Source organism: Pteropus alecto, unplaced genomic scaffold, assembly GCF_000325575.1.
Source record: "Pteropus alecto unplaced genomic scaffold, ASM32557v1 scaffold94, whole genome shotgun sequence".
In the NCBI taxonomy this organism is placed as follows: Eukaryota; Metazoa; Chordata; class Mammalia; order Chiroptera; family Pteropodidae; genus Pteropus; species Pteropus alecto.
The window spans coordinates 7,638,345-7,663,949 of record NW_006437736.1 but is presented as its reverse complement, the minus strand read 5'-3'; the positions used below and the strand labels follow the sequence as shown (position 1 = coordinate 7,663,949).

Sequence of the window (25,605 nt, the reverse complement as noted above, 5' to 3'; positions counted from 1 at the left end):
GGTAGCTAATGTGACAGCAGCCAATTTTTTGGCATTTCTTAGATAGCATTCTGTTTTGAATATTTCTCGAATCAAAGTTAGGATGGATTATAAATATTTATACCTCTTGCTCTAATCAAACAGAGATTTAGACCTTAGAAGATTTTAAGGTACCTTATTAGTAAACATCCTTTGGATTTTGCTTCTGTGTTCCAAAAAAGACTCCTTAGCATCTGTTTTCAGAAATCAAAGGGAGTGTCCCCTGGCTGTTCATCTTAATTTGAATGTGTGTCCATCAGTCTGACCTCCGTTTCTGGGGTCGTGCTAGCAACCTTGATCAACAACCTAATTATCTCTTCTGTGTCTCTTGATTAAGAGAGGAAAAAACCCACAGCAAACAGCACATTATTTAATGTTCAACTCTCATGACCAGAGAAGGCCACAGTAATTTGTGGGAATGCAGCATACGGTGTTCTTTCATTTATTTTTTATTCCATTATGATTGATAGAAATCCAGCAGCCCCTGCACCGGATCCACGTCTGCCACCCCAGAGCTGTCTTCTGCTCCCCCCAACTCCAGTTCGAGGTGGGCAAAAAGCTGTTGTGAGCAGGAAAACCAACATGCACATATTTATTGAGTCTGGACTTCGGGTAAGAATTAACCTTAAAGTGAGACTCCCCGCCCACAGTTGGGTCTGTGCCTTTTACTCTGCTGAATTTCTAATGTTGCTTATTTCCACCTTAAATGCCTTACTGTAAATAAATTGTGGAATTTTTTTTAGAAGACGTATTGGTCCATTTATTCTTTATCTCTTCTAGTACTTACTTGGATAATATAACTCTCAGAATTAATGATTCTGACCTAATATTGATTATGGTTTCATTGTTGCTTTACCTGTGAGTTTTCACCTGTAAGCTACTTTGAACTTTTTCTAAAAGCTTTTAAAAACACAAATCTGATCATTTAATTTCCTTTTAAAACACTTCATTGGCTCTCATTTTCCCAAGAGAGCCAGTCCTTCATTTGGGCTGCAAGGCCAAGCCTCGTCGTGTCCCACTCCAATCCACGTTGCAGTTACACGTGGCTTCCCCTCAGTTCTGTACAGTCTGCACGCTCTGCCTGTCCTCATCACCCGCTCCACCCTCTGCCCAGGTCCCCACAGAATTCTCGAAGCACCTGCATTTGTGGTTAATTATTCCTACAGTCTGTCTTCCTGGCTAAGATCTATCAGGGCAGGACCACATCCAGCTTGGTCATGTCTGCGTCCTGCATGCCAACCCAGCACCTAGCATCAAAGCAGATGCCGAGTTATCTATCATTTGGTAAATGAACTTAGAATCTCAGCTGCGCGGTGAGCTTGCACCTCCTTCACTTACTGAGACTCTCCCAGGGAGTTTCCCATTTTTTCAAAATTTGTGCTTATCTAATAGAAGCATTTTAACATTTCAGGTTTGTCTCTTAAAATCATTTCACCATTACCTAACTCATCTGGGCTTATAGGCAACTGCTGCGAAATATCTTTTTAAATCTTTTAGTTGCTGCATTTGAGTCTGAAGACTTCCAAGATCAAGTCTTCAAGTGAGCATGTCCTGGAAATGTTGGATCCTTTTGTGTCTCTCCTCGTAGACTGCCTGGGTTCCATGGACGTGCGGGTGAGCATCTGTTCCTTCACAAGGCCATGTGGTGTGGAACACCCGGCACTGGACTCTAGGCTCGTGCTTCACCCGATAGCTGAAGTTTGTAAAGGAGGTTATGACATCATGAGCCACCTCTATTCCCTGCATTTAATTGATCCCCAATTTAATAATCCCATATGTTTGCACATCCTTTAAAGTTTTAAAAGCCCTCCTAGGTACATTACTGATTTCATTGGATCCTCACAACAACTTTGTGATTGTGAGTGGTGGTGTCCCACGTCAGTAATCACCACCACATCATCGTCACTGGTCACACTACTCACTGCTGTAAATCCCCAGAACCATTCATGAGGCATGTATTATTATCGTTTCTGATTTATAGATGAGAAAACTAGGCTTAGGCTAAGTGACTTGCCCCAGAGGGTAGACTGAGGATATGAGCCTCCGTCTGTCAGACCCCAACACCTACACCTCTCCCACATCCTCCTCTTTTACAGAGAAGGTGCCGAGAGGTTAAGCAGCATCTTGTACTCGACTAGGTAAAAGCAGCAGGGCCGGGTTATGAGCCCTGGTGTCTCTGACTCCGGAGCACTTTGCTCTGTGTCTTTATCTAATCCAGCCCAGTCAGGCTGTCACAGCAACCAGAGCAGTAGGAATCCCCGCCAGGTAGAGCTAACTGACGAACTAGCTGATCTCTGAGGTTTGGCTTGGTTTGGGGATTCTCATGTAATCACTTGGTACCAGCACACTTTTTTAATACCTTTTGCACAGCTCTTGACTGTATTAAATTATAGTTCATTGTTTCCCATGCTTAATTTCTGAGCTAGCTATCTGCTCCTTAAATGAGGCTTGACATCCTGTTTATTTTTCTATTTCTAATACTCAGTAGAGTGCCTCATATACATAATACAAGCTTAGTAAGAATGGATTAAATTGAAGTACCATTCTAGAAAATAGAGAAGTCATTTATACTGTGGTTTTTTTGATTGCTAAAATTGGTTAACCCGTGCAGTCATTTATGCAGGTAAGTTAAGGTTGTGATATATCTTCACTTGCCTTGGAGAAGCAGTTAGTTATTCTGCAGCAGGGAATAAGAAGCTTCCCTATCTTCTCATACTTCTGGCACAGTTCTTCAGAATGGGCTGGGCAGAGCATTTCATTCCTTCAGCCTGATTACGTATAGATTCTATACAGCCTTGAGTGTTGGGTTATTGGGTGTGGTCACTTCATAAGTTGATTGGTTCTGTTTGTTTTTGTTTTTCAGGTGATCACAGGTGCTTTACAATGCCTGTTCTGTGTCTTGAGGTTCCCTCTGCCTTCCATAGAAACAAAAGCAGAACAGCTGACGAAACACCTTTTCCTTTTGCTGAAAGACTATGCAAAACTGGGGGCTGCCAAGGGCCAGAACTTCCACCTGGTGGTAAATTGTTTCAAGGTGAGTTGTTTTTACCTGCACTTAGGAAAAGCCAGGCCCAGGGTGAACATCAAAATTAGTTTCCCACGTCGTCCTTAGTGGTCTTGCTCAAAAATTTTTCCAGATTAATTTGCTAAGGCCAGAGGATTGATATCCTTTGTGAAAAGGCACTGATGTTATATTAAGTCCTCATGATTTCACTGGATCCTGATTTCTGGGACATCCTGGCTATTAACCTTCACTATTGCAACTTATAGTGTGTGACTGTACTTGTGAAGAAAGTGAAGTCTTACCAGATAACCGAAAAGCAGCTTCAAGTTCTACTAGCATATGCTGAGGAGGACATTTATGACACTTCAAGACAAGCCACTGCATTTGGTCTTTTGAAGGTATGGTGTCACCAGAATGTGGATTTGATAGTTTATGAGCCTCAAGTCAGATATTTAGAATAACATGGGAACACAGTGTTTTGACTGTTTTAGACTTCCAAAATTAAGTAATTTATAAAGATAATGATGATTTTGGTGGATTAATTATAAGCTAACATATGTACTTATTAAAATGTTCGAATGTGAACTCTATATTAATACTTCCAGAATATTCTATACAAAAACAGATGTTCTACCTGTATTTATCATATTAGACATTGTTTTCCTTTTTCTTTTTAATTGTGCTGAGATATATAACACAAACTTGCCCATTTTAACAAACATTTTAAAATATGTTATTCTTTTGAAGGTACTTTCTTTATGCTTGAAAACTGCCTGTGACTACTATAGCATCAGGTCAACTTATGCCCATCTGCAGTAAAATGTGAAGAGTATGTCTTTTCCTTTTGTATTTTAGGCCATTTTATCTAGAAAGTTGCTGGTCCCAGAAATCGATGATGTCATGCGGAAAGTATCCAAGTTGGCAATTTCTTCGCAAAGTGAGCCTGTCAGGGTCCAGTGCAGACAGGTTTGTAGAGAACTTATTCCCATAGCAACGGCTGGGACCTGCCAACCGTTTGTTTGGTTTTTCAGTAAAGAGATGTCAACACTGACTGAATTCTGAAGACGACTTTGTGTCAGATTGATGTTTCATTTTGAGACTCGGACCCATTTACCCTCCAAGTGTGAGAAGGGTCTTGGCCTTGTCTTAAGGGCATTTTTCAGTTAACAAGGAGCATTTTGAGTATAGCTCACCACATGTGGCATATTTCAGATAGACGAAGAAATACATTTTCCTTCTGCAGCATGATAGCCTGCAGCAAAGGTTTCCATCCAACGGTCCAGTCGGCATCTACTTACGCACATCGCTGTGTGTCAGGTGCTGCTGGCAGAGCGGTCAACAAAATGTTTATAGTCCCCATCTTACAGTAGGCAGGCACAAAACAAATTCCACAGATAGTTATTTAGTTATAGATGTCGCAGGTGCCAGGAGGGAAAAGGTGCTATAATATAATTACCTATGTACCTCAAAAAAAGAAAAAAACTATGACACAAGGGTAAGACCCCATCAATTGTAAGACACATCCTAATTCTAGATGTTAAAATGTGAAAACTACTTCTTAGAATTGATGAAATATGGAAAAGTACACAATAAGATCATATGAACCAGTAGAGAACCACACTAGCGTGAGAGTCAGGAGGCTTTCCTGAGGATTGGCGTGTGAGCGAAATTTGAAAGGAAGATGAGGCTTCGCCTTCCAGGTGAAGGGAGTGGCAGATGCCTGAGGAAGATCAGCCTTGAAGTGGGTCAGAGCTTAGCTTGTTGGAGCAGCTAAATCAAAGTGAGTGAGGTGGGGAAGGGAGTCAGGTCAGGCAAGACTTTGTGGTCTTGTTCAAGATTTAGAATAGCAGAAGTTATTGAAATCAATAGGCAAGGAAGTGAAATGAGCAGATTTGTGTTCATACATTTGTCTACCCCGATCATGAGTGCATATCAACCCAGGAGGTGGAAGGGTCTGAGTGGGAAATACAGACTCAGAGTTAAAGGAGGATTTGGGCTGCTAAGGAGGCCAGAGTAGAGAGGGAGGAAGCTTGACTTTAGAAAGTTTCCTTAATGACTGCCAGCTGCTGTTTATTCAGCACTAGCTGTGCGCCCAGCACTTTACAGACATGACTTCTATTTGTAACTGTACTTCAAAAAAGAATAGTACCCCCATTTTATAGCTGGGGGTAAAAATGGCCAGGAAAGTTTAATGACGTGCCTTAGTTCTCATAGTTTATCAACAAAAGAGGCTGAATAGTATATAGTTTAAAAGCAGAGCCTTCGGGTGCAGATAGACTAGGCATTGCCACCTGAGCCAGTTACTCACCTCTCTGTGCCAACTTAACATTCTCTTCCAAGGAAATAATGAAAATTAACCGAGAAACACTTAACTCAGTGTTACGCACATAGAAGGTATTTAGTAAATGCAATAGTTATTATCAATATTAAAATTATTATCACCATTATTATTATTCAAGGGGAAACGCGGGGTTGAACCATAGCCCACCAGTACATCACACCACCTATCAAAGAGAAAGGAACTTCTGATGTGTGAGCTTAGATGTGGAGCCCTGAGCAATGATGCCATTGGTGGGCTAGGACTTGACTGTTCATTAGGCACATAGGGCAGGACCTGGGTGAGTGAATGGGAGGAGAGAAGAAGGGCTGTCAACTCAAGAGGCCGACGTCACCTAACTGATCGCCCTTCTGAAAGGTCTTTTTAACCTACCAGTGTGTCCCAGAAAGCAGCTTAGGAAACAAGAATCCTGGAGAGATAGGATCCAAATAATGTTCTGTGTGACTTCCATTCCTAGGTTTTCCTGAAATATCTTCTTGACTATCCCCTGGGTGATAAATTGAGACCAAACTTGGAATTCATGCTCGCACAACTGAAGTAAGTTTAAGCCATAAAGTACACAGAGGTGGTGGGGGAGTTTCTTCTCTCCTTTTAATGAAGCGGCTGTCCTAAAAAGAACAAAGCCTAAACACAGTGGCGCATTCTGTGAGGATGATGCCATGAATCATTGATTCAACTGGCAAGCATTATGCATGGCTTCACATAGCAGTTCTGTAAGTCGCTTTTCAACTCAGTCTGACCACTGCTTGTCATTAGAGTCCCCTTAGGAGAAGAGTAAAAATCTAACAAAACTACATTTAAAACCACAGTAGCATGATACATACGACCGTTAAAATAGGGAAAATGGAGGTTTTTTCCCACTTTTTAAGAAATGGACTGTGACCTTGAAACAATGTTTCAAATACTTTAAAATAATTATTGGTAAATTTATAAGATACTAACAAGTCCTTCTAATGTTCTTGCCCTAGTTATGAACATGAGACTGGGAGAGAGTCCGCCCTGGAAATGATCGCTTATATCTTTGACACGTTTCCTCAGGTACCGTGAATCACAAAGACAAACTTACCTGGGTTTCCCTTGAGCCCTTGGGATCCCACGGTCCTCCCCGATGAGGGCACCTGTGAGAATCCAATCTGCGTGTGCTCATCAGTGCCTGTTCCCTTCCAGGGACTGCTCCATGAGAACTGTGGGATGTTCTTTATCCCCCTTTGTCTAATGATGGTGAACGATGACTCTGCCATGTGTAAGAAGATGGCATCCATGGCAATCAAATCCTTACTCAGTAAAATCAGCCTTGAGAAAAAAGACTGGCTCTTCAATATGGTTACCACCTGGTTTGGAGCGAAGAAGGTTAGGGTTGCTTTTAGTCATAATTCAATGAAAAGTCTTAGATTTTTTGGTGTTCCTACTTTAAAGACAAATGCATATACATTGTTGAATTAATTTTTCCCAAGTAGGTTTATTTTTATTTGATCACGTTAACAATATGTTCTTATAATAATATTTCAGACAATGAAGTTACAGAGAGTAATGTAAAAATCACCTGTATTCCCAGTACACTGGTAATGTCAGGCAGTTATCCCACTATATGAATGTATCATAATTTACTTAACCAGCTCCCATTGATGAGAACCTTTGTTTCCAGTTTTGCTTATTCAATTTATGGAACATAATTTTTGTCGATGATTGTATTTACTTGATGGCTCTACCACCATTATCGCTGTCCCATCCGTATGGAACATAAACAACTCATGTCATATCTTAGTACTTATTTAAGTATTAAAGTCAGATTGGGGGGTAGAGAGATGGTATGAAACTTTTTTTTTTTAATTTAAAATAAAAAATATTAATCAGTGGATAATGATGTATGCCACTTTTTAAAAACGTTATTCTTGGGTATGAAGATTTCTTTGTATTTTTCTTGTTAGCCACAAAAGATCCATTCTCCATTGATTTCCAGTATCTTGAACCATTGAAGACAAAGTCATGCACACCTGCATTTTATAATTTTGGAAACAGCCTTCCAAGTTGTGTTGACATTGTCTCGTGGGTTTTTGTTTTTTTGTTTTTTTGTTTTTAATTTTGTTTGTTTGTTTGGTAGAGGTTAAATAGACAACTAGCTGCCCTGATCTGCGGCTTGTTTGTGGAAAGTGAAGGAATCACTTTTGAGAGAAGATTTGGAACTGTTCTCCCTGTGATTGAAAAGGAAATTGATCCTGAAAACTTTCAAGATGTAAGTTATTTGCTAAGGAATAAAATTTTCGCTAATTTTTATAGTTTTACTTGAAGTGATATAGATTAAAATATTGTGTTAAACAATGTGTTTAAAAATTTGTATTAATAAAAGCAAGAATTCAGTGCAGTCAGATCTACTTTTTAAAATGAGGTTTAAAGTAATTTACCTTCTGTAGTATATGACAGTCAAAGGTTCTCAAGCAGGGTGATTTTGGCCCCACAGAGGACATTTAGCAACATCTGGACACATTTTAGGTTGTCACAGCTGGAGGGTAGGAGGTACTACTGGCATCTAGTGGGTCAAGTGCAGGGAAGCTGCTAAATACCTTATAGTGCACAGGCAGCCCTCCACAGCAAAGAATTATCTGACCGAAAATGGCAGGAGTCTTGCTGTCAAGAAACCCTGATGTAGATTTACATGCCGAAGTACAAATGTCCATCAGATACTTTGAGATTGTTGTCTTAATTGATTTGCATCCATCTTGTTTTTAGATCGTGGAGGAGACTGAAGAAAAAGCCGCAGATCGCCTTCTGTTTAGTTTTCTTATACTGATAAGTAAACTCATCAAGGAATGTAATATTATTCAGTATACCAAGCCCTTTGAGACTTTGAGTAGAATCTGGAGTAAGTATTGCCTTTTTTGTTTAAATCTAAAACTTATTAGTTGTGATAGAATTATTGAAAACAAATTTGGGAGATTAGAATATGAATACTTCAGAAAGTATATGTCAGGGGAAAAGTCCATGAGAAAAAGGGCCCTTTCATGTTGATTATAGTGAAAATGTTCCTTTCTGAAAAATATATATATGTTTATAACTTCATAAGTAATACATTTCATTTATAAAAGAAAGAAAATTAATTATGAGGGAGTATAAGAAAGGAAAAAATTCCTCAAAGTCCTCTTTGCTATTTCATGATATTTTGGTATATATTTCCATCCAGTCTTTTTGGTTTATTTTGAGGTTGCATAATTCCATATAAACTTTTATATCCTGTTTGTACTCAAGTAAGCATATTACTAGAACATACTTAGTAGATATCCTTTTAAATAGCTATAAATAGTCCATCATGTAAATGTGCCATAATTTACCAAACAATTTCACTTTTAAAAGACATTCAAGTTGTTATATATCACTCCTTTAATGAAAAATAAGATCCTAGAATTTTTAATTTAACATATTCAATTTTAATCGGTCAGTAGGAAATAGATATTGGAATGTCTGCTTTAAGTACCCACCTATTTTAAGAAAACTCATGATCCTATGAGAAATAATAGCTACTAAGTTACTATGTGGCCTACTCTTGTGTGGCTCCACTGAGACATGGCCAGATTATCACAGAGGTTCACACAGAACAAAAGTAAAGCCATGCTCGTAAAGTATAGCAACACAGACTAAAACTCAGATATGACGTGGTTCATCCAGAAATTTAATCCCATTCCCCAACACAAGGTTTCGCCACTGTACTTACCAAATGTGGTATATGGAGAGTGCGTATAGCTAAGACTGTGACCTTTAAGGGGTCATATTTAAGAGTATGAGCTTTGGGGCCAGATGCAGCTGGGGCCCAGGCTTGGTTTTGCCTGTTACAGCTTGGCATGTCCCTTAGTCCCTCTGGAATATCCATTTCCTCATCTGTAATGTAAAATGGAAATGACAGTTCCAGCCTCACAGAACTGTTGTGCGGTCTCAATGAGATATGTGTAACACACTCAGCCCTGTGCCTGGCACATAGTAAGCCTCAAAAATGGTGCCTTTCCAGTCAGCTACTTGGAGCCACCAATTTCAATACTTCTGAGAAATAAATGTGTCCTTGCATATAATTACATTCATTTTAATTTAGAAATTATAAATGCTAATGCCACCTTATTTCTCTTGAATCTGAAACTAGTTCTTATGGAGCTGCTCTCTTTTTAGACTTGCATACTCGTACCTCTGTCATGTCATTTACCACGTCAGGAGTTGGTTTTCTAGTCGTTTCCATTGTCTCTCCACCTCACTTCTCCCTAGCTCCTTGAGAGCTTCTGGGGAAGCAGGGGCTCTTTTGTTTGTGTTTAGTTCCCAAATCCAAGCACATAATAGATACTCAAGAAATACCTAAACTAGTCACGTTTACCACCAAAGAGTCCAGAAAGCTGTGAGACATCTGAGAATGCTTGTTGGTTCCCTTAGGTCACGTGCACGCTCACCTGAGACATCCGCACAACTGGGTGTGGCTCACCGCAGCCCAGATTTTTGGATTGCTCTTTGCCTCTTGCCAACCAGAGGAGCTTATTAGAAAACGGAATGCGAAAAAAAACAAAAAGAAACTCTCAGAACCTGCAGCCGTCAGGTTCCTAACAAGCGACCTTGACCAAAAGGTAAGGTTTCTCTAAACCTGTTTCTTCCTTCATGACCCATGTGAGGTGTTCATTCTGGCTCATGTAACTATGTTGGGGTTGGCCCTTGGTAGAAATTCTTCCAGCCAACAACTTGTTGCATATGTGAATCTGTAGGAACTGGAGAGGGGTCACCCTCAAGGCCATGGCTTTTCAGAGGTAATTTTTAGACTCGGTCTAGTCAGACTTTCGCTTTGCTTATTTAGCACATTCATCTTCCTTTATGTTTAAGTTCTTTATCAACACTGGAAAATGAGACTGATACTGTCTGTCCCGCCTCCTCCATAATCTTAATGATGACTAAATGAAATCACATTCATGAAAATGTTAGGTAGGGACCATGTTATATCCATCTCTGATTTCCTAGGGCCTAGCACAGTGCCTGGCTCATAGTGGGAACTTTGCAAATATTGAATGAGTGAAGAGTAGAAGGGGAAAAAAAGAGGAAGAAAAAAATGTATTGGAACGTTGCAAAGTTCTGTACTAATCATCTAAGGGATTATGACCTCTGTCTCCCTAGGGCTTGAAAATATCCCATTCCTTTGGGCTGAGCTGCTTGTGGCAGGTAGAAGGGAATAGTTACCCAATTTACACAATTTCTGGTTCTGAACCTTCCTTCTCCAGATCTACACAGGTGATCATTCGGAGCAAACACTAGTACCTCAGTTATATTATTACGGTTACTCAGAAATACCCTGCATTGTGTCTGCCAATGTCCTGTTTTTTTTTTTATTTTCACAGATGAAAAGTATCTCCCTAGCCTCCTGCCATCAATTACATTCCAAATTCTTGGATCAATCTCTAGGAGAGCAGGTAAGTATGATAATCCTATCCAGTTAAATAGAAGGGATCTATCTATTCTAACAGTAGTCTAGGAATAGGCTCACTTTTGGTGTTTGTTTTTTGTTTTCCCTAGTTTCATGCTTGGGGAATTAAATGAAATGTAAACATACACTCAAATACATGTTCAGTTATGCACATATATCTCATTGACTCTGGGGTCCATTTGGGATTACTCTTGGCTCCATTTAAAATTCCCAACAAAGATGAGCGGAAGGCTGTTTATTACATCTTTTCATTTTCAGTTTTAACATACCCATTCTACATTGTGATTGAAGCTTTGAAGGGCATTGATTGTTTTTATATTAAACTGTAATATTAGATTCCTTTTCTTACCCCTAGAATTTGAAGAGAAAGCAATAATGTTCATGCCACAATGCAGTCTGAGAATCGTCTGTCTGTAACAGAAGGCAGATAAATCCATCATTAAAAAGCTTTATATGTTTTCACATTATAAAATTTATAAATAAAATGTAAACATAGAGAAGACATTTATAAATATGTGATAAATATAAATTGTTTTTGAATGGTTTGGTCTGCTGCTCCCTTTTATTTTTTCCTTTTTTGATAGAGCAGTTGGGCTATAGATGATGAGGTGACACGGATGTGGTATATGGATATGAGCAAGGCAGTCGACCACGTCTCTTGTGAGTCATTGTGGACAAGCCGGAGCAATGCAGATTAAGGGATAAGGGGCACTAGAAACTAGGTGCATCCTCTCTAATCTTAGGTGTCGTGCCATAAACACAGATGGATAGCAGTGGGGAATGGATAGCAGTGAGGCCAAAGAAATCCTGTCCTACCAGGCTGGACAGTACCAGTTTTGGTAAAGGCTGACACCATACAAGCTCAGGACAGGGAGGAATAGATTTACTAGTAATGACCCAGGATGAAAGAAATTATAGATTTTAGTTCACTGTAATCTTAGAGCAAGTTAGCAATATGAAGTGGCTGCCACAGGGGGAAAAGGCCTCCAAATCTGGGACTGTCTTCGTGGAGGCCAGGCTTCCAAAAGAAGGAAACTATAATCTTGGTATTAACTCTTAAAGGACAGGCTAGCCTTGGCCCATGTGTGGGGTTCTGAGCACTATATTTGGGGAGCTTCGGGCACACAGCACCTCTAGCAGAATAGCCAGGATGGTTTCCTCCTTCACATTAGGGGTGTGAAATACCTACATCAGAGACTTTATGGATGTCCCAGGGACTCAATAAATGGGTCTGTTATTTTAAGACTAAAATTGTCCCTGCGCTGTTTAACTGGATCAGATGAGATTTGAGGAGGAAGAAGCCAGTGTTTAAGAACCTGGGCTTGAATTCTCAAGACTGGCTGACCACTCACTTTGTCTTTGAGTGAGTCCTTTACTAAACTCAGCCTTGATTTTCTCTCCTGATAATGGTGCCTAATAGGGACATGTTAAAAGTTGAATTGAAATGCTGTATACAGAGCTACTTGTCATGGAAATTGTTATTTCTGTAATGAATGAAGTAATTTAATGGAATGAGGATGAAAGCTTTCACTAAAAAATGGTCCAGAATGAATTCATTTATTTACTTCGTGTGACCTTAAAGGATAGAGCTAGGCCAGATGCATGAAAGTTACATGAAAATGGGTTTGGACACACTGTAAGGACGAACTGAAGAATTACAAACAACAACAACAAAAAAATGGAACGATCATCAATTTAATAGTGCAATACCTAGTTATTTCTAATTGTAGAACACCTATTTTAGCTTCTGCTTTCCCAAGCAAAGTCAAAGCCCAATTCCTTATCCCCGTCCTCCCTTTTTTTTTTAAGGTTGTTAAGAATTTGCTGTTCGTAGCCAAAGTCTTATATTTACTGGAACCTGATTCTGGGCATAAGCAAGGTGAGATACAAGAAGACCTGGAAGAACAAGAAGCTTCAGGGCACGGTGTGGCCAGAGAGGGAGAACACGAAGCCTGTGCACCTGAGGAGGTAGAGTCTGACAGAGAGGAGAACGATGAGGCGAAGCAGGAGCACAGCAAGCCGGCCACGCTGCTGTGGCTGGTCCAGAAGTTGTCCCGCATTGCAAAACTGGAAGCCTCTTACTCACCTCGGAACCCCTTAAAGGTGCGAATAACGTGCAGTGATTGAAAGCGTCATTTTAGTTATTTTTTGAAAGCATCTTTTTTTAGAAAGTATTTTAGTCGTGTTAGTAATCCTCCCAAGTTCCTAGGAGCTTTTGAACCCCAAACTGCAGCAATAATATCTGCCCCAAAACAGACCTTGTTTTCTAAATTAACTGTGTGCATGGCTGCAAGTTTAAGAGAAACACTTCTAATGGACAGTGATCTGTATTTTCAGAGAACATGCATCTTTAAGTTTCTCGGAGCTGTGGCAATGGATCTTGGCAAAGACAAGGTGAAGCCGTATCTCCCAGTCATCATAGCTCCTTTGTTCCGAGAACTGAACAGCACCTATTCGGACCAGGGTAACTCCGCAGCCTCCCTCTTGAACCCTTGCACCCCTCTCCCGAATATGTCCCTCTTTCTTCTGTCCTCCTCCCTGCCAGTTATTCTAAGCAAGAAAATTTGCCGGGTTCCAAGATGGTTAATAGCAAATTAATAAGGCATATTTGTGTCATATTTGACTACCTTCTCCTGTATGCTTTCTTGTATCTAAGAATGAATATTTCCTAAAAGATAATATTTTACTCCTAAGCAGAGATTAAATATTCAAAGAAAACTACCATTTGGGGTGGTTCTAAACCTCACAGTGCTTTGAACAATAATGAACAATGAAATGTCATTAGATTCTCAAGATTTATAAAACAAAAGTATGAAAGTTTTTAGTTTAAGTGTCATTTCAGTTTCACCTGTTTATCTTTTTCCTTGCTGGTGCATTTAATACATTTCCCTCGCTGACCATAAAATGTCTGTTGCCAATAGAAAAAGAGGGAATTGGGGGCTGGAAAGGGAGGTAAAGTGGATCTTAAGTTATAAATTAAAACAAATGGAGTAAATGTCAAAGCTAGAGCTGTTTTAGTCCTACAACCTTGAAGGAAAGTTTCTTTCCTCTTACGAAAAGGCAACAGTGAATGTCAAGTCGGCTTTGTTTCTCATCAACCAAAATTGATTGAGCACCTAATATTTGCAGGCACTGGAGGTTCAACAGTGGAATAGGCCTAGTCCCTATTTTCAAGAAACTTGCCAATGTAGAACAGATGGCCTGAACTCTCCTGAACTTGATGCAAAAATCTGTAGGTTATTTGCACTTGGGAAAAAGGAGGCAGGGAAAGGTGTGAGCTTTTGAGCAGCTTTTGTAAGCTTCTCAAAGGAGTCTTTGATCCCCCACACCCCATGCAAAAAAAGTTGTGGCCAGAGCTAAGCCTCTGTGACCTGTGAATTAGAGCCTAGAAAAACACGCTTACCTTTCCCCCATCTGCAGAGCTGAGCAGGTTAACAAAGGTAACCCAAAACATTTCTGTCCAGTTCTCAGAGTAATGTCTTCTGAGCCCAAATTCTGCCACTTCCTGGTGTCTGCCACTTTCATGGTGTCTGATCTCTTGTTGCATCCTGGATGAGGTGGCTGTAAACTGTGTCCAACACTTCTGCTGTTCTCTCATCTCAGAAACGTAGAGGCTAGTTTCAGATAGTTTCAGATTTGTGTTTAACGTCGAAGTAATAGAATTGATAATGCCGCAGTTTAAATTTTGCTTGTTGTTTTTGTAGATATTCAAATGTATCCTTTCCTATGTAACTAATTATTACTCTGTGTGTAATTAGATCCTTTGCTGAAGAATCTATCCCAGGAAATCATAGAATTACTCAAAAAGCTGGTTGGGCTAGAGAGCTTCTCATTAGCCTTTGCTTCTGTACAGAAACAGGCTAATGAGAAAAGGGCACTCCGGAAAAAGAGGAAGGCTCTGGAGGTAGGTTTGCTGTTTGAAAATATGGCATGTTCATTAGGCTTAGTAACTGTTTTTAACCAGGGCTGTGTGCATGTGTTTGTGTCGCACTTAACTCGGGGAGGAAGGAGGTACTGGTTGTGTCTGAGAAGTGAGGACTTTATAGCTGGGGCTCCAGATTGTCTTTAATGGGCATGTACTGCAGTCGTTGTGTTTAAAAGTCAACACAATGGTCCATTTGTGCATTTGATTTTTATTGGTTTAACATTTACTTTTAACATTTACTTTAGACATAAGATTTCTATTCTTTTTTTCAAGTTCGTAACTAATCCTGATATTGCCGCCAAGAAAAAGCTGAAGAAACACAAAAATAAAAGTGAAGCAAAGAAGAGAAAGATAGAGTTCCTGCGTCCAGGCTATAAGGCCAAGAGACAAAAGAGCCACAGCCTGAAAGATTTAGCAATGGTGGAGTGAAGTGCCCCCATGCTGACAGTGTCTCAGCTCACCCCAGAGCATGAACTTTCCAGTGTATCTGCTGGTGTGAAATCACAGCAGCGTTTATTATTTAAATTAAATTTTGGCAGAGATTGTATATTATTGTTATTATTATACAGTTTAATGTAATCATCTCATGTATTTTTTAATTAAAACATTTCATAATACTACTGTATCTTCACTGTCTAAAAAGCCTGTGACACTAGTGATATAATTGAAAATGCATTTTTTTTTAAGATACATTTTAAAATAGCAAGTCAAAAGTTAGAGGAAGTTAGGAATAAATCATATGATTTGCAGTTCCCTTATGGAGGCAATTGTAAAACTTTATCAAAAGACATTAAGAAAATTTTGCACAAATGGAGAAATATAACCATGTTCATGGATAGGAAGATTACCATAAGATCCTAGTTTTTCCTGGGTTGGATTTCATTGTTTAAATGCATATCTGAGCAAAATCCCCAAGAGAGTTTTTCATATTGTCCTAACAATCTGATTTTAAAATTTATACAGAAAATAAGCTGAGAATACCCATGATGCTCTTTAAAAAGAACAGGGTGAGGAGTTTTTCTTGTCAGATATCAAGAAGTGCTATCTATAGAAGAGACATGTGATAAATTCTACTTATTAAATTTAAGAACTCCTTAGGAAAAGAGAACTGGGAGATGGTATGTACCATATACTGATAAAGGATTACTAGTACTCAGGCTATATAATGAATTCCTAATGAATCAACAAAGATAATCCAGTAGAAAAAGTGGCAAAAGAAACGGGCATTGCACAGAAGAAATATAAATGGCCCTTAAACATTAACATTTAGATGATGTTATAGTCTTAAATATTAAAGTATCCTGGTTGGTAAATAGTCACGTCCTTGAGACCCTGCCCCCGCCCAAGCGCCACCCTGGCTACACGAGTCCCTAGGCTCCCTAAATCCCCACACCAGAAATTAAAGGCTTTACACCTGGACAAGTGGGGGTCCTGCATCAGCTATGCCTAGTTGTTAAAACATTTTGAATCACTCCCATATTCCACCTCACTAATACTTAGGAAAAATGCAAATTAACACCAGAATGAAATTGTTTTGAACCCTTTGGATTGACAAAGCTGACAATACCAATGTTAAAGCAGGGTACAGCAAAGGGAACTCTTGTAAACCACTCAGAAAACAATTTGGCATTATCCTGTTCAACCATAGGGTGTCTTTTGGTTCACTCTACACTCGATGTGGAAGTAATATTTAGTGCCCAATATATTGGTAAGGGAGTCGAAAGATTGATCCTATGTGCCAGGCACTTTGCATATCTTTTATTTAATCCTCATAGTATTCCTTAGAGCAGCCCTAAAATTAGTTATTTTACGGATGAGTAAACTGAAATTCAGATTATTCAACGTAAGGGTAACAGGTTATAAGTGGTATCAGGATTCAAATCTAGGACTGAAAGCCCAAGCTCTTTATAATTTGTAATTATGGGTTTAGACTATTATAGCTTATGGCATAGGAATCAAATGTACAAACGTTCATAACTTCATCTGCATCTTGTAGGTTTGTCTCAAACGCGTTCTCACACCTCCAAGGGATTTGTAATGTGCCAAATGGGGCATCTCGGATGGCCAATCTCAATTACCTCTTAAGTGATTTAAAGTACATGTATTGCTTTTGTAAAAAATTTAAAAATCAAAAAAAGTTAATGCTAAGACAAAGCTCAGAACAAACACCTCAGGGATTTTGAACACAGCTATGTTTGTGTTTTATCAGTAAATATTTACTGAGTGTCTACGTGCCAGGTGCACCACACTAAATGAAAGGAATACTAACAGTAAATAAAGTACGGTCCCTGCCATCAAGAGGCTTACATTCCCACAATTTAAAGTGCATTTCAGGTACTCTGGTAACAATTCCAACACTCTAGATTTAATTTTTCACTGTGATCATATAACAGCACAACTACCAACCAGTTATAAAACAGAATGTTAGAGCTAAAACAAACCTTTGATATTATTTGTCCAAGTCTCTCATTTTATAGAGAAAAGAAAAACTGAAGGAGCAGCCATCTGTACCTAGAGAACTCATGTGTTCTGACTTTTAAGTTTGGTGGTTTTCCCATTTTCAGGCTTCTCACAGAACAATGTTCAGTAGATCTTTATAAATATCAACATCTGAACTCTCGTAGCATGCCAGCAGTTTCCTGCTAGACAAGAACCTTATAATTTATACCATATTAAAATAAGTGTATGCTCTATTTATCCCATCCTGTTCTTTGTGATAAACCAGAAGGATCGGCATCATCCAAGTGCTGACCTTTGCTGCAGCTTCATGTGCCCTCCTCGGTATTCAAGACACAGGGGCTCCGTGCCAGATGGCATCTGCCTGCTAGGGCCTCCCTCTCCCCACCTGTTCTCACAGTGATCATGAACCTCCAGAGAGTACTTCGCCACCAGACACAGACCAAATTAGGAATGGGTGCTGGAGAGTAAGAAAGAGCAAAAGTCCCACAGGTGAGAGAAAGCCACATTTATTTGAGCTGAGGGAATGACCAAAAGTGTGAAAAGAGGCCAACAACTGGAAGTCAGTGGTGGAGACAGGAAATGAACCCCTAGTGTCCCTGAGACCTAAGGGGCATGATGGTCTTCAGTTCACTTTACCAGCATCTAATTTTTTAAATGCCGGTTGCCCAACTTAAATTTTTTTTAATTCTCCCCAATATTAGAAATTACTATGGACTATATTTACTTGTCACATTGCAGCCAATCCTACAGCAGACTGGGCAGTTTGAAAAGTTCCTCTGAGCATAATTGTTTTTTGATGGCCTAGCAGTAAGCCTAATTATTAAAACCAAGAATGCTTAATTTCTCTCTTTAGAACCAGGAAAAAAAAAGATTGACTTTTCACCAAATTTACATGCCCAGTTACAGGTATATTAAAGGAATGAAAGACAGTAAAGACATCTTTACAATGCTTCTTAAAATAGATCTTTTTTATTTCCCTCAGTGTGAACTTTGTCATGAATCCATCAAATATAACCATTTACCATTGTTTTTACTACCTCTACTAGTATGGACAAATAAATTTATAGACATTACTTTAAATGTACAGTGTCTACTTCAGTTAGCATAATTTTATTTAAGGAATTAGGTTGTCTGTGTTGGCATTTTCAGGTGTAGTTTATGGGAAAAGCTTCTGACCCTGAAGTATTTTTTGAAGTATTACTCATTAGCAGTTGAGTAGCCAACCTATCAGAACCCAAGACTCCACACATACATAAAACGAAGACATTATAACCTGTCCTATCTACATCATAAGGTTCTTGTACAAATCGGTTAGGTCAATATATGTAAAATTTTTTGCAACGACTATGAATTACTATAAAATGATAATTATAGATAAATCAGTGAAATTAACCACTAAAATAATTATTCAACTTCATGCCTATAACCAAAAGCTTTCAAACAAAGCAGCTTAAATTAAGTGGTCATTAAGCAAATGAAGATGTAGCCCACTCTACTGAGTCAAATTTTTGGAAAAACTTAATTCACTTAGGGGGAAAAAAATCTAAGATATTTATTAGTGTTTATGCCAACAAGCTGCAACCACTAATTCAAAAATATGAGGGTTTTTTCCCCTCAATAAGAGTACATTCTTTAATATGACTGTATTTGAATACGAATTCCACATAAGTAGAATATGGACTATATACCTTAACATAAGAAAGCAAGGAAGGAATATTTTACATTACAAAGACCAGACATTCAGTTGGTTCAATCACGATGAGTTACCCTTCCAACCAAATACTTATTTTTTATATTTATTACAAATGTTGCAGTCAGTTCAGTATATGCCAACAAACATACACAGTTCTAACATTTAGTAGTGTGAAGCACACTTAACGTTCCAAAAGGATATGGATGTGGTCTTCATTTCAGGGGAGCAGAAGTGACTGAATTACTGTCTGCTCTTTAATGTTTCAACTAACCTGTGAGAAAAGAAAATGGTTTCATAATATTAACTTCTTCAGGTATAAAGTATGGTCATTTATAAATTTTACATTGGTGCTGGATTCTAAAGCATTTTAAACAATGAAGGCTAAGATAGTGACATTAGAAAATGAGGTTGTGGACTCAATTTTCACAAGGGTCTTTTAGCTTTCACTTAGTCTATGCTTTGAATGAATAATCAAAAAAGACCAAATATCTACTTTTTAGGCTGCTATTACTACAACCAAGCCAGATGTGGATAATTCAGAGGTGAAAACTAGTCTCTGTCCTCAAGGAGTTGATAATTGAATAAGCAGATGCACAAATCAATTACGAGACAGTTTAACAAGTACTATATCACTGATTTGTGACAAGGACATCTAACTATGTGCGTGGTAAGGCAGTGGGTACAGAGGTATGTCAGGGAAGACTCTTGAAAGGAAGAAAGCCTTAACCTAAGTCCTGAAAGGTAAAGATTTGGAGGGTGAAGTGAGGCAGGGAAAAAGAAAAATGGCAGAGAGCTGGCTTATCTAACTCTAATAAGGAAGCTGTAGAAATAAAAGTAGATGCAAATGAAGACAAGTGGGAGAAAAGGCTGGAAGAACTTAATATTGTAAGCTGCTAAGTAATTTGAATTTCATCCTTAAGATGAAAGGGAATTACATGTATGTACACAGCTGCACTCACAGAAATACACAGCTGGCTTCTGGAGACACACTTACCATTCCATTGCCTCATCAAGGCCAGTGCCTTTGGTTGCTGAAGTTTTGAATATTTGCCACTTTCGGTCCTTCAAAGCAGGTAACCCAAGGGAATTTGCCATCTCCGAGGGAGTCATGGCCTGTTCCATGTCCTGCTTATTTGCAAACACCACCAAAATGGCTTTTCTCAGTTCTTCCTCCTAAATAGAAGATATTTAATTTCCTCTTATCAATTTGCTCCCTTGAGTTAGGAAGAAATGCCAAAAAATACATTATTTTAAAAGCATATTTCCTAATTATTAATATACAGCATTCATTATAATAAATTATTTCAAATTACAGAGACATACGAAGTAAAGAAGCTTCACCCATAATGCTATCTCCCAAACATGACAACTGTTAACATTCTAGGTATTTTCTACTGCTTTGTAGTTTAGATATTTAGTTTACTTAGTAAATAAATTTACACATTTAAAATCATGTTAAAATCACATATAGTTCCATACTCTGTTTTTAAAAAGAAACTAAATATTAAATCATGAATGATTTCCCAAACCACTAAAAGTTTTTCAAAAAAAATTAATGGTTAAATATACACTATGAATGCATGCATCATAAACTATATAACTGTTTTCCAGTATTAAACTCTAGATTCTTTTCATTTGGCTATTAGAGAAACCCAAGTGACAGTCATATAGAAATCTTTGTGTGAATCTCTATTTCCTTAACACAATTCTCTAAAAATGAAATCAAAGTATGAGCTTTTTTCAGGCTCTTGTTTACATGTATTTATGAACCGCTTTTCAGAAAAGTTGTAACAATTTTAAATCCATCCAAAGTGTATGACAGTGCCTATCTTCAATGCAGCCTTGGTAGAACTGGAAATTATATATGTTTCCAAACACCGTATCATTATATGCTTATAATTGGGGTATTAGAAATATGAATGTTATTAGTAATATATTTTTCTCCTGTGAATTATACTCATTTATCTATTGAGTGGCAGAAGGTCTTGATGTGAATAAAAACATTAATCTTTAGTCACTGGTTATAAAACTATGTCCTGGTTCCCTGGTTTTACTGTTATATTATCTGGCATCTGAGCTTTGGGGGTTTCTTGTTTGTATTAACATAATTAAACCTGTTTGTCTTTTGTAATTCCCTTTAATCCTCTGATTTAGAAAGACCTATCTAGAAATTTTAAACATATTCGCTTACAGATTTTATAGTTAATATTATCTATTTTCTACATTTAATTCCTTACTCCATTTAGATTTTTGCATATGAAAAAGATAGATTAACTTTGTGTCATATGTATGAATCAAGACTATTACATCAGAATTTATAGACACACAGTCTTATCTAATATTTACTGATTAATTCAATTAAGTTACTTCCTAATGAATAATTTAGTTCTTTCTCCATAAGTTTATATAAGTCAAATCCTAATACCACAAATAACCTGTCGACAATCCAGTGTAACTTGAGAACTATAAACTGAAGTTAATAATCACTTTTTATGTAATATTTTACATGATAAAAATCCATTATACCATATGAATTACATCTGAATAAACCTTTATTTTATAAATCCAATATACCCAAGGCAATTAAACATTCCCTTTAAATTCTTTATCCTTAAATTTGGTCTAAGAGGCTCTTGTGATAAATATGATGCTATGTTGTTTAGAAAAAAAACTAAGCCAAAGTTTAAAACTATTAGGTTTGCAATTTATAACTTGCTAGTCAATAACAAGTCAGTAGTACAAGAAATCAGAAATCCAAAGTATTCTGAGAATGCTTCTACCTACATAATCAAATGGCCTAGAAATTATATTTAAACATTCAATGATTGGATAATTCCGAATCGTAGTTTTCATGAAGGAAAGAAACCTAATTTTTTTGAGCAAAGGCAATTTCATTATTAATCATTAATACATTTGAAAAATTTATTTAACAAATGGAGATTTTTTTAAAACTTCTAATTGATTACTTAATGCATCATGGAATTCAGTCAGCCAGTAAGTTATCTTATGAACCTCAGTGAATATAATATATTGAGTTCTTAACTGCTATACACCATTCTACATACCAGTGATAGTGGGAGATATATATATGTGTATATATGTAAACAGATACATTTTAAAATAATGGAAAGAAATGATAAATGGTAAAAAGAATAAAGTAGAATAAGGGGGTTAAAAAATAACAGAGTCCTCTCTAGGGAAGAAACATGCGAGATGATACAGGTCAAGAAGGCAGCCACGCAAAGATTTGGGGAAGAGCATTCATTCTAAGCAGAAGGATGAGCAAGTGCAAAAAGCCCTACACCAGGCGTCAGGTGTGCAAGCTCGCTGTGTTCAAAGAACATAAAGGTAAGTGTGGATGAGGCACTATAAACACAAGGAAGAGTAAAGAATGATAAAGCTGGGAGAGGTGAGCTGGGGCCATAATTGTGCCAAAAATCCAAAAATACATATTTCTCTGAACTTTAAGGTTTCTGAAACAAACAATATGCCTTCTTATAATTTATACCCATATCTGCTTCCATAAGCTAATTTATACAACTAGAAATAAAGATATTTTTTAAAAATCACTTCTTAGAGGGACAGAAGAGTTACTTCAGTTTAGAAAGAGTTCAATTCTGAACTCCTGGAAATCAAGGAATCTAGTGTAAAAAAAATTACAAGGCTATTATTATTATTATTATTATTATTATTATTATTTGGGAATAGGAAGTAATGTGCACAAAAGAAAATGATACTAAAGGTTAAGGAGGAAAAAAATCCCTGCTTTCCTTTTAATTATTCCTGCATGTAATAATAAACAATGGCAAGTAAATGTAAATGATTTCCCCACATTTTAATAGTTTTCTTACCTCCAACATGGCAACTAACTCTGATTTAGAAATGCCAATTCGGTCTCGGTCACAGCTGTCTACTACATAAATGACTGCGTCTGTGTTTGAATAATAACATCTCCAGTATGGCCTAACGAAAACATGGAAAGGGAGAATAGATTATCATTTAAAAGAAGAAATGAATATGTTAATTTATATGCTAGGACTTGGCAACAATGGGGGGGTTACATGCCAATCCTCCCCACCCATGTTAGAATCAATGCTATAATGATGCATTGTTTCTGATGGATATAAATCATATCCCTCCAACACTAAGGGGTGGAAAGAATGTTAATAAATATTAAATCATATGACCAAGGAGTTTCAGAATGAGTTCAGACTTTATGCTGAGAGAATATAACTTATAAGATCACTAAATGTACTGATAAAAAAAAAGTTGTACACAGACCTGATCTCTACATCTTATAAATCTTTAACTAGGAACTCCTTAAGAGGAATGAATTCTTTAAAAAAATTTTAATACGTTTTATAATAATAGGCATTAAATTAATCACTAAAGACACCAAGAAGTAGAAATGGCTAAAATTAGAAACAGACTCAAAAGTGGTTCAAGAAATAAAACAAGTTAAAAGGCAGCAGGATGTTTGGGGAATGCATTAAATCTTTTAAGATGGTACCATAGTGAGCAACCACTGACAGTCATCAAGCATTCCGTCGCCATGTCAAGGACAGAATGCTGGGCAAGAGACCTGAGTTCCAGAGGGCATCTATGTTTACCTTGGCCCTAAATGGTGGTCCTGAAAGGGTTTTTTATAAATCCAAAATAGTCTGTCTCAAAGAGGAAGGGGCTGACAAGAACCAAATAGAGGATCCATTTTAGTAAAAAAAACAAAAAAAAAAAACAAAAAAACAAAAAAACAAAAAAAACCTACTAAAGTAATTAGGTCTTAACATTTTTCACGAAAACACTTTTCGTTTAAGCGATATCTGAAAAACTAGCTTCCTTAGGTTTTAATTTAATTGAGAGAATAGGCAGTTTTCCTTCATTTTAAACATTTTATTTCATTTAAATTACAAAAGATATATTTTGATTTACTGCTATTAACCCTATAAGAATCAATAAACATTAAAAATGACAAAATAATCCGGTCTTTGTACCGTACCTGATACTTGTCTGTCCTCCTAAATCCCAGACTTGGAATTTAAGGTTCTTGTATGTTACCGTCTCAACATTAAATCCAATGGCTGGAAGATAAATCAGATCAGTTTCTGTAGACTAATGCATTTTGCCTTCAAAATATCCAATCTTGTAGAGTTTCCCCAATGGACAGTAATTGTTGAATCACGTTATTGGTTGAGATACTCCATTTAAAACAGTATGTTGTCACACACACACACACACACACACACACATTAATTAGCAAGATCAGCACCACCTTCAGGTTATGTAAGAATTTAATCACTTCTGCAAATAAATAATTCTTAACTCAATGGAAATTATGTTAAACTCCTCTCATAATACACTACTAGAATATAAAAGTGTTCAGAAAGTTATATTTACAAAAGACAGTTGTAAATATATTATTTACAACTGTCTTTTGTAAATATTACTTTGGATTTTTTGGATAGCAAATAAACAAGGAACAAAACCAAGAAAGCCTAGATTCTAAGCTTTAGTGGGTGAAGACACCACAATGGATGGAGATATATATATATATAGATATATAGATATATCTATATCTATATCTATCTATATCTATATCTATCTATATCTATATCTATCTATATCTATATCTATCTATATCTATATCTATCTATATCTATATATCTATATATATATATATACTGCTTTATGGAGGCTGGGTTCTCTTAGGCTGGCAACCTCACAAACCCTCTGTGGACTTCAAGAGCTCATTTGTAATAAGGTCATAGCTGAATCGCCAAAGGGGAGGTGTCCCATCCCTTTTACCAGCCATCCTTCTGAGGTGGAGCTCTGGCATCACAAAGCTGAGGCAGGATACCACTATTTTCACTGAAAGGAATCTAAAGGAAGGTGCAGAGGATGCTGAAAAACTTAAGAGTAATATATTTCAAAGATTACTACAATTTTGCAAGCTTAAAAAAAATCATAGGAGGGGAAAAAATGGTGTAGACGATAGAGGCTCTATTCATCCCTCTGGTGACCAAATCAAAGTTGTGACCGTAACAAGAAGCAGCAGCAAGGAAAAATCACCTAGGATCTAGAGGAACAAGCCATACAACTAGGGAGAAATCCAAATCACTCTGCAATGGCAGAAGGTAGGATGGGGCGAGGACGCAGGGCTGCCCTGTCCTGAGCAGCTAAATGAGATGGAGGCTGTGGCAGTGGCAGACGCCTCTTAAAGGGGCCGCATCCACAAGCAGATTTTCGAGGTGATGGACCTGCTCACTCTGAGCACCAGTGCCGATTCAGATGCGCACAGGGGGCACCAGGGACTTATAGGGAGACGTCGTCAGAGTGAGGAACGAGGGAAGACTTGCTCTGTTCAGAAGTGCCTGCGGTGGCCATTTTCCCTGTTCAGCCCTCCCCCTTCCCAGTGCACAGACACAGAGCCGCCATTGCTGTGAGGTCATGAGACTGGACAACAGAGGTCGCTCAGCCCAGAAGGTTCCCTGAAACCCTGCCTCCCCTAACTCATGGCCCCACCAAGCCACATCCAGGTATATCCTCAGTGAGTCAGGTGCTCCTTGCTGAGCAGTGCCTAGACTCACACTGGAGGCAGCTGGCCTCGGTTTCTGGCCTGGCCTTTTGAGGCAACTATAAGCACAGCATCTGTGGATTGCTTGCTGAATCTTAACAGGTGGCCCGGAGGGGCAGAGGCTTGGGCTAAGTTTAGCCTGCAGCTGAACCCCTC

At 37.9% G+C, this 25,605-nt stretch overlaps 2 protein-coding genes across 4 annotated transcripts in view; one reads left to right on the top strand and one right to left on the bottom strand.

Annotated features, from left to right (window-relative positions):
• The window catches only part of UTP20 (UTP20, small subunit processome component), an 81,252-nt gene extending 65,980 nt beyond the window's left edge, over nt 1-15,272 (top strand). Inside the window, exons 47-62 of the mRNA XM_006914553.3 lie at nt 489-630; nt 1,516-1,632; nt 2,882-3,052; nt 3,289-3,420; nt 3,878-3,988; nt 5,818-5,897; nt 6,329-6,398; nt 6,528-6,710; nt 7,462-7,593; nt 8,088-8,220; nt 9,768-9,955; nt 10,715-10,786; nt 12,610-12,903; nt 13,138-13,264; nt 14,559-14,704; nt 14,999-15,272. Coding sequence (XP_006914615.1) covers nt 489-630; nt 1,516-1,632; nt 2,882-3,052; nt 3,289-3,420; nt 3,878-3,988; nt 5,818-5,897; nt 6,329-6,398; nt 6,528-6,710; nt 7,462-7,593; nt 8,088-8,220; nt 9,768-9,955; nt 10,715-10,786; nt 12,610-12,903; nt 13,138-13,264; nt 14,559-14,704; nt 14,999-15,154 — 2,254 coding nt within the window. The 3' untranslated portion in view covers nt 15,155-15,272. The remainder of the gene's footprint in view (nt 1-488; nt 631-1,515; nt 1,633-2,881; nt 3,053-3,288; nt 3,421-3,877; nt 3,989-5,817; nt 5,898-6,328; nt 6,399-6,527; nt 6,711-7,461; nt 7,594-8,087; nt 8,221-9,767; nt 9,956-10,714; nt 10,787-12,609; nt 12,904-13,137; nt 13,265-14,558; nt 14,705-14,998) is intronic.
• Nucleotides 15,273-18,125: 2,853 nt separating this feature from the next.
• Nucleotides 18,126-25,605, bottom strand: part of ARL1 (ADP ribosylation factor like GTPase 1) — an 11,501-nt gene continuing 4,021 nt past the window's right edge. For all 3 annotated transcript variants that reach the window (XM_025048774.1, XM_006914552.3, XM_025048773.1), the window contains 4 exons: nt 23,875-23,956; nt 22,730-22,841; nt 19,873-20,051; nt 18,126-19,149 (listed from right to left, as the gene is read on the bottom strand). In XM_025048774.1, coding sequence (XP_024904542.1) covers nt 19,119-19,149; nt 19,873-20,051; nt 22,730-22,841; nt 23,875-23,956 — 404 coding nt within the window. In that variant the 3' untranslated portion in view covers nt 18,126-19,118. The remainder of the gene's footprint in view (nt 19,150-19,872; nt 20,052-22,729; nt 22,842-23,874; nt 23,957-25,605) is intronic.